The sequence below is a fragment of the Oppia nitens genome, unplaced genomic scaffold (assembly GCF_028296485.1).
Source record: "Oppia nitens isolate AA-2021 unplaced genomic scaffold, nextdenovo-longstitch-racon4-pilon3 scaffold3_pilon_pilon_pilon, whole genome shotgun sequence".
Lineage (NCBI taxonomy): Eukaryota > Metazoa > Arthropoda > Arachnida > Sarcoptiformes > Oppiidae > Oppia > Oppia nitens.
In genome coordinates, this window is record NW_026533221.1 from 1,914,180 (window position 1) to 1,924,760 (window position 10,581).

At 19.5% G+C, this 10,581-nt stretch overlaps 1 protein-coding gene across 2 annotated transcripts in view; it reads left to right on the forward strand.

The window, feature by feature from the left end:
- LOC128958596 (zinc finger protein rotund-like) overlaps nt 1-2,905 on the forward strand; it is a 31,965-nt gene extending 29,060 nt beyond the window's left edge. For both annotated transcript variants that reach the window (XM_054304478.1, XM_054304477.1), the window contains exon 4: nt 1,698-2,905. In XM_054304478.1, the coding sequence (XP_054160453.1) occupies nt 1,698-2,885 (1,188 nt within the window). In that variant the 3' untranslated portion in view covers nt 2,886-2,905. The remainder of the gene's footprint in view (nt 1-1,697) is intronic.
- The last annotated feature ends 7,676 nt before the right edge of the window (nt 2,906-10,581 follow it).

Genomic DNA, 10,581 nt, shown 5'->3' on the forward strand with positions numbered 1-10,581 from the left:
ATATATATATATAAAAACTGGTATCACTTTATATGTCTATTGGCCACTTTTTAATCAAGGTTGTCCAATAATACAATTGGTATTTTTTGAGAGAGACAAAAAAAATTATATAATATATATATATATACTGTATACTGTATATACAGTACTATTCAAATATACTTTAAGGCTTATATAAAATTATTAACTTATAATTTATGTTAGTTAAATTGCTTTGAAAATAAATGAGCAAAATTTTAATTAGTTTACACAAAATTTATTATTTAATATTTTTATCTAAATAAATACATAAATACAGGTATATATATATATATATTTATACAAACACGTATATCTAAATCTATATCTAATATACATATATGTATATATATACTGTATATATATATACCTATATTTTTTCCTCTATTGGTATTCAAAAAATTAATTGATAGCAAACAAACAGAAAAAAAGTTATTTTCAATAACTATAAAAATTGTTGACATTTGAAATAATATAAAAATCAATTGAATAGTTATTGATTTTTTTATTGTTGTTGTTAATTGTTAGTCAATTGAAAAGTAGTAATATTTTAATATTTATAATAAAAAACATTTTCTATTTTGAAATATTAGACTAGAAAGAGGGGATAAAAATTGTTTTTTTTGTTTGTTAATAATTTTGTATTTAACAATATATTACATTTATAAAAAAAACATTTAGACAATTGTTAGTAATATTTTTTTTAATGATAATTTTCTTTTTTTATATATATAATTTTTGCAAATCAATAAAACATCAATAGTTTTATTTATTATTTTTTGTCTCTCCTTTTTTTTACTTAAAAATCATTTAATTTGTATAAATATACAAAATATAGCTTTTAAAATAACTACACTATATATATATTACTGGTGGTTACATAAATACATAAAAATAAAAATGTATAAAAATATTTGTCGAAAAAAACAGTTTGATTCAAAACAAATGCACAAAAAATATATTTTTTATGACTACTAACTAACAAAAAAATAGATGATTGGTTTAATTAATTTAAAAAGCGATAGTAGTTACAAAAAAATATATATATAGTTATATATTTGATAGACTAAATAAATAAAAATAAATAAAAGAGTCTAATTGTAGTTTCTAAAGTGATTAAAAATTAATTTTTCAAAAAATATGATTTTTTGAGTACACTTACATACTTATTAGTTATAAATATAATATATATATAAGTCATATTTGCATATCTTATCAATTATATAATATATGTATTTCATTTATAATGAATGTATTGGTATAATAGTAGACATAATCAACTGAAAAATACATTTTTTTTAGACCCTATGTATAACACACACACACACACACTCATCATACATACAACGGTGTGCCACACAATTGATAAATATATATATTTATATATTTATATATTTATATATTTATATATTTATATATTTATATATTTATATATAGTTTTATAGATATATATATATATTGATATAATTTATTTTATATAATATAAAAGTTTAATTTTTTAGTCTAAATGACGACTTCATCAATCACTTTGATTGCTAATAATAACTATACTCTCAATAACAACAAAAATCTAAAATATATTGTTTATTCAATTTTTCAATACTAACTGTGCAGTGATATTAATTAATTGTGTCTTAAATTAATTTTTTTGCTGACTATCCTCTCTCTCTAATGTCTAGATCTTCGGTTCAAAGGCCGACATGCAATTGCATACACAGATCCATATGAGAGAAGCCAAGCCATACAAGTGCTCGCAATGTTCAAAATCATTTGCCAATTCATCGTATTTGTCTCAACACACACGAATCCATTTGGGTATTAAGCCCTACCGGTGCGAAATATGTCAGCGAAAGTTTACCCAACTGTCCCATCTGCAGCAACACATACGCACGCATACCGGTGACAAACCATACAAGTGTCGACACCCGGGCTGTAATAAGGCCTTTTCGCAGCTATCGAATCTGCAGAGCCATTCCAGATGTCATCAGACGGATAAGCCGTACAAATGTAACAGTTGTTATAAATGTTTTACGGATGAAACCAGTCTATTGGATCACATACCGAAGCACAAAGAGTCCAAACATCTTAAGACACATATTTGCCAGTATTGCGGCAAATCCTATACACAGGAAACCTATTTGGCTAAACATATGCAAAAACATGCGGACAGAATGGAAAAACGTTCGGCCGGACTGCTCCGCGGTAGCCACTCAACAGCGGCCGATGTCTACTGGCCAAAAGGTTCGGTAATCGGTGGTTCTGGCGGCGGAGGCGGTGGCGGCAACCAGAATAACAACGAGTGTGTCGGCGATCTTGTTGGCTCGCATCTGCACCATCATCATCATCACCATCAAACAGAACAGTCGTGTCTGGCATCGGTACTCAACACTGACCAGTCGCCACCCGGCGGCGGTGGCCCTCGCTATTCCCGTTCAGAGCTCGACCAGACAGTACAGCACCGATTGTCTGGTGGCGGTGGACAGAATCTAACAGGCAATGGCCGCCAAATGTCGGCCGACGATCTCCTCTATAATATCGATCCGAAAACGTCTACTTCGGCTTTTACGCCCATCCAGACGCTCAGCGGCGCCAATGCCAATGCCCGCAACGCGGCAGTGGCTGCCGCCTACTTTCCCTACGAGTCGTTTGGCTTTGCGACCAAAGCCGGCGGCGGCGGCGGAATGTCCGGAATGGTCAACGAAATGAAGTCGGCAATGGATGTCAGCGGCAAAGGTGGCGGCCATTCGTCATTCCCGAACCAATTGATAGCATTGCATCAAATCAGAAACTATGCATCGATGCCATCATCGGCGGCGTCGGCCATTGGCGACCATCCCTTATCTTTAAAGGACAAACACTCGCAATAATAATAATAATTAATAATAATAATAATAATAATATTGTAAAAAATAGCAAAAATCTTTAAGGATTTTTCTGTAGGTTTTTCTCTATTTTTTAGTGCAATTGGACTCATAAGATATATATACAGTATATATATATATATATATATAAATTACACACAAAAAATCATTTATATATATATAATCATTATTATACATATATATATATATTGTATAAATATATATGTGTGTGACATAACTACCGGTGATGATGTCTAACCATTTCGTATGTCTAATTAATGATTGAAATTTTATTGAAATTTAAAAACAAAACAAAATAAATTGCATATATATATATAAGCAATTTGTATATATTATATATATATATTGAGACAATTAATTGCGTTAAGAAAACCAGGCCAACAGTGTGTTGTTGTTATATAATATTATTTAATTAAAACAAAAACTAAATTTATTTAATAATAATAATAATAATAATTCATTTTTATCCAATTTAAATATATGTAAGAAAATAAACAACAAATTGATGAAAAATATTTTATCATTAGATTTTATGCTCATTTTATATAATTAATAATTTTTATAATAATAATAATAATAATTGTTTAGATAGGAATTGATTTCAAACATAAATTTTTAAAACTGTGATTGAAGTCTAATCTGATTTAAGTAAAAATAGTGTTTTGAAGACAACAACAAAAAAATTATTTCTAATGTTTAGTTAATTTTATAGACAAACAAACAAAAAAATCTAAATAACGACAATAGAAACGACAAATTATTATTAATAATAATAATATTATTATTAGTATAACATTTATATATATATATAATCTAATTAAAATAAATTGCAATCATATGTTTATTTGTTTGGTAATTACATTATTATTATTATTACTATTGAAATAATAATTTATTTTTCACACAAAACATAGTTAAAACAAAATAATTTTAAACTTTTTTTTATTATATTTTGAAATTGAATCTATTTAGAAATATTGCATTATTAATATTTATAAAACAAAAATAATATGTTTAGATAATATTGAAAAATTGATTACATTTTTTAAAAAATAATAATATTATTATTATTATTTCAGCAAAAAAATATATTATTTATATAAAAAACAACCAAATTTTTTTCAATTATTATTATAAAACCAAACATACGGTGCCTTTTGTAAAATAATAATAATAATAATTTATAACATTTTAATTAAAAAAAATTATACTTTTGAAAAAGTCTAATATAAATATATTTGACATTAACATTGAAAAAATAGTTATAATAATTATATTTGAATAACCAAAAAAATAGTTGATAATTCACTTATTATCTAATCATATAAATAAAAAAAAGTTATGTAATATACAGTACATAAACAATATTATCAGTCTATTTAAATTAATGACTGCTTTTTATAATTATAATTATTATTATTAGTGACAACAAAAAACAATTTGTAATTTTTAACAAAATATATATATATATATTTATTATTACAATGTCTCACATATAATATGATACATACATTATTATATATACAGTATAATAATAATACAGTATATAGATACCAATTGAATCTTATTTGTTGTATATTTGAAACCACCCCGGTGCTCATCGATATTTTTGAGGTACAAATTTTTATATTATAATAGTACTAATAATAATAATGATTATCATTATTATTATTATTAATAATTATTTATATTTTTGTTTTTTATATATAAAAATATTTTGTTAAGTTATTTCACTATTATCTAATCTCTCATTTTTTTATATTAAACAAAAAATACTGATATATATATATATATGATCTGATTATCAAATGTTTGGTTTAATATTATAATCTTTTTTTTATTTTGTAATTTTAAATATATTTTTTGTTTGTTTATATTATTATACATTTGTCATTACACTATTAGTATATTATGTTTATTATATATAAATATATATATATATAATAATGTATATGTATTTAGTGATGATTATAAATGTGTTTAATACATATACTGTATTACATATATCCCGGTTATATTAATATATATATATATATATATAATGATATGAAATGGCCTCAAAAAAACAAAAACAAAATAATATATTCAAAATTCAAATTATTAGCAATTGATAATTGAAAATAATATCTTAATTTTTTTTAATTATTAAATATGAAATTATTATAATACAGTTTATTTCATTTTTTACCCCCCCCCCGCCTGAAAATATTATTTAAATTATTTAATAATAATTTGTTAGTGTACTTATTATTAAATATTATTATTATTATTATATAAATCCTTTACTTATATTATTTTATAATATATTATTTTTTAATTTTAGCCAACAAAAAAAACTAATCACTATATATTACAAAATATGAGCTGATTTTGCATTTTAATCACACATTTTTTTTTAAAAATATTATTACTAAAAATTGCAATGCAATGCATGGTATTTGTAAAGCATTTTTTATAATGTTTTTATTTATATAATTATTTTCTTGTTGTAAACTTATAATTGAAATGTAGACTTAAATGAGACAATTTTTATGGAGAAAAAAAACAAATGTAAAATTGAAATACAGAAAAAATGAGTCAAAAAAATATTTGTCAAGTAAAACAAAACAAAAAATACCAAACAATTTGATAGTTTTTTTTTATTTTAAAAAAAATTATTGGAAACTCGTTTTTTAGTAATTAGTAACTAAAATCTATATATTTTTATTAAAATAATTATTTTAATTTAATTTTTTTTAGTTAACAAATACTCTTTTTTTTTTATTTATATATATATATATATTAAATATCTCTCATTTTTGTACATTATTAGACATTAGTTTTAGTAGTAATAATAATAAAATAGTTATCACTTAAAAAACAAAATAATAATTTTGTGCCATTCAGTCATATTAGACTTATTATAGAAATTAAATTTTTTGACTCATTTTTTGTGAACTAAATATTTGAAAGGAAAAGAAATTTTGAAAAGATTTTCTTAATATATATTTATTATTATTATTATTATTATTAATTTTTTAGTTCAACTTCTAATTAAATGATTAGCTATAAATAATAATGATTATTAATATAATTAATTAATTTTTTATTAAAAAAATTTGTTTAAAAAATTAAGTGAACGACACTCTCATCCAAAGCAAACTCAAGTCAAATCATAAGGCATTTAATATGTGAGAAAATGTATAAAAATTTTGGGCACAAAAAAATCAATTAAATGTGATAATAATAATAATAATTTTTTTTATCTAATTAATTTTGAGGATTACAATCAGTTTGGATAGGGAGATACCAATAACAACAACAATTATCAATAGATAGGGAACAGGCCTACTATACTATATATATAGATATATATATATATATATATATATATATATATATATATATATTGTATATGACTTACCAGTTATTTTTAATGGATGTTAATTATTGCCAATTGTATTGCCAATTAAATTTGAAACAGGGTTAGCCTTAATTGATTGCTTGAGAGAAAGAGAGAGAGAGAGAGAGAGAGAAAGAAAGAGAGATAGGAAAAAATGAGATAATATTTTTTAAATTTAATAAAAATATATATATTTAATTTGTTGTTTACTTATTTTAGGTTTTTTTTTAATTATTATTAATTATCTCAAATAAATGCAAAGCTCTTCCACACAAAATATTTATTGAACATAATTATTCAAAAAAAAAATAATAATTAAAATTTAAAAATAATGAGATATTTCTTAAAACGATCGGATTTTAGTTGTTGTCTATATATATATGCATATCTTTTTTTATTATTATTAATTGCAACACAAATATAGTATATTATTTAAAATTTATATATATATTTTTAACATTATATGATATTATTATTATTATTATTATTATTATTATTAACAAACACAACACCGATCAAAATACACATATTTGTAACCAATAAAAAAAAAATAAAATAAAATGAAACACTTTTTTGTGTGTGTCTGATTATAACATAATTTATATAATAATAAAAAGTGTAATCAATTGCCAAAATGGTCCGAATTATTATAATTATATTAATTATTATTATTATTATTGAAATATAGAAACAAAAATTATGTTTTCATTATTATTATTATTATTATTATTATTAATACAATTAAAATATTTATAATTAAACCCATACAGAGAGAGATATACACACATACATACAAACACTCAAGTATTTAATATATAAATTAATATAATGTTAATAATACTTGAAAATAATATTAATAATAATAATAATAATGAAAATAATAGTGAATTGATCTCTCGGTGCTGAACAGCGCTTACAGTTTCAGCAATAAAAAGCAATAGTGAGTGGAATTTATTTGAAGAATATTTTTTTTAAAGTTAAAAAATATATATAAAAAAACCACTGAAAATGTTTCAATTTATTTTATTTTAAATTTAATTATATTATAGTATAATATATTAAACAAACAAATATAAATAAATTTATTCAACGAAAATACCATACATTTTGTAGAAGCGCTGAATTTTTTTGAGCTCTATTTGTGATAAAAATATTATTATTATTAATTATTATTATTATTATTAATTATTATTATTATTATTATTATTATTATTATTATTATTATTATTATTATTATTATTATTATTATTATTATTATTATTATTATTATTATTATTATTATTATTATTATTATTATTATTAATTATTATTATTATTGATTAATTATCAATAATATGGATTGTTTCAATATATTCTTTTTTAAATACAATTTATATATTTATATTTTTTTCAAATTTAAATTAATTATTTTTATTTTTGCCTATTTTTAATCTAATTAAACCCATGTGTTTATACTATTATTATTATTATTATTTTAATTTGAATTTATTTTTTTTCACAAATAACAAGTTATATATATATTTGCATATTGTTTGTGGATTTTATTTGAAATCCAATACATTTTTATATATATTTTTAGAAAAAAATAAACAAAAACAAAACAATCTTTATGTAAAATTAACTTAATTTTCTAGATTATTAGCTACAGGTATATAAACAAACAAACAAACAAATAAATAAATAAAATAGTTTATTAATTAATTTAATAATGAAAATGCCAGTGTTTTTTAAAACCAAAGAGTTAATTAATTAATTAATACATGAATCAATAGTTATTTTAAAATAAAACAACAACAAAATAAATTGTTGAATTACTTGTCAATAACTATCATATTATTATTATTATTATTATTATTATTATACGACAATACAACACATACAACATTAAAAAATTAAAATTTATAAAATAATTAAATATAAAACAAACAAACAAATATGTGACACACAAATGATTTGATTTGAAGGGTATTTTATTTTGTAATATGTAAATGATATGATAAATATATATTGATTAATCGATAGATAGAAAAATAATTGAAAGTTTTATATATTTAAATAGAAAAACAATGCAAAAAAAATGCTAAAAGTTAATGTATTGTTAATAATTGTTTTTTATATATAAAATATATATAATAAATAAATAATTGTAAGGAAATTGGTGTCCAATTTGAGAGCATTCCTCCCGACAATGAAATTTTAATCTGTAATTTGTTATTATTATTATTTAATTAATTAATTAATTAATTAATTAATTATTGCATTTATATCTAAATAATTATCATTGTAATGGAAAAACATAACATTTATATATATATAAAAAAATTATTATTAGCCATGAATTTGTCGTTTCTATCAACAACAACAACAACAAAATATTGTGTGTCTATATGTTATATAAATATATATTTAAAAGGAAATTTTTTTAATAAATAAATACAAATATCATTTCATAATTATTATAATTATAATAAATACAGTACTTGCATTTTATGTAAACAACATTTAATCATATATTATATATATATATTAAAACAGAAAAATTTTATTATTAATTTTCATCTCATTTATAGAAAATAAAATAAAATTTTGAATCGAAAAAAAATAAAATAAAATTTATTAATGAAACAAAATATTTTATTATTATTATTATTTTAATTAATTATAATTATCAGGTAAGTGTTATAATACAAATGCAAACTTGTAATAATTATATTTTGATAGATAAATTTGATTAATAATTTGTTTGCAATTTTGATTTATTTAAAATAAAAAAATTTTTCAATCATAACTAATTGTTAGCAAAACTTATTACAACTTTTATTTTATATACAATAATAATAATAATTTGAAACTCAATTTAAAGTAAGTTATTTAAACTATTAATATGAAAATAATTTCATAATTATTATTATTATAAAAATCATGTGTTTATAAAAAAAGTTATATAAAATATAAATAAAAAATTATTATTTATAGTATTGCATATGATTTTTAAAAAAATATATATATTTAATTTAAATTTATTTTTTGTATACTAAATATTTTTTTGAAAAAAAAATTTGAATTAACATAATGTTATTGTATTGACAAATCTACTAAATATTTAACAAAATACAATATTTCAATAAAATGATATTTAGTTAATTGTTTTTTTTTATAAATTTTTAAAATCATTACGATAGTTCATTTGTTATAATTAATATATTTAAAAAATAAAATAATATAATATTGTATGTAATAAATAGGTCATATATTTGGGAGGTTTTTATAGTTTATATAAATTTTTTATTTTGCTATTTATTTACAATATGTTTATATATTAATTACTATCAATTAATTTTATATTAACAATTTATATTAATCAATTCAGTTTAATAATAGTTTTATATTAATTATTATGTTATTTGTTTGTTTATTTTTGTTTAATTTATTATAGTCTTATCTAATAATTTTTAATTATTATTAATATCGTTTTTTTTAAAAAAAACTTAATGTAAATTCTAAACAATTATTGATATTAATATCCAATTTTAGTTAGCAACTAACAATTATTGGATAATTGTTTAAAATTATAATTATCATTTTTTGTTTGTAATTTAATTTGTCATTTAAATTATAACTGAATTAATAACAATAATAAATAAATATCATAATGATTAATACAAAATAATTTTTTAAAAAAACTAAAACTTATGGTCCATAAGTAAACTTTGATAATGTAATCAACAACAACAACAAAAATTGCAAACTTTTAAAATATTTTACTATCATTAATGATATTATCGTTTAGTTATGTTTATTAAAAAAAAGTGAAATAAAATATACTAATGTATTTTTGAGTAATAAAATAATTTTACTATTAATAAATAATATTTAATTTCTAATAGTATTTTTAAAAAATGAAATATAAACTATAAATTTATAAGTATATAAATAAATGTCTTCAATCATATTTTTTTTATCATAAATTAGCTGATGAATTGATAATTAACATCAATTATATTATATTATCATCAGATATAATATATATATATATATAAGGCATAGTTTTTATAATAATTTTCTGGCAAATGGTATCAATTGATTGATTTTGGGCTAACAAACCAACAAAAAAAAATATCATTAATAATTACTACAACCAAAAAAAATGATTATTATGTTTGTGTCGCTCATGAGGTCATGCTTTTGGCATTAACTCAAACATAGATATAGTATATATATATATATATTAATTTATAATATATATATATATATATATATATATACAGTATATATTTAATATATTTGACTTAATTTGTC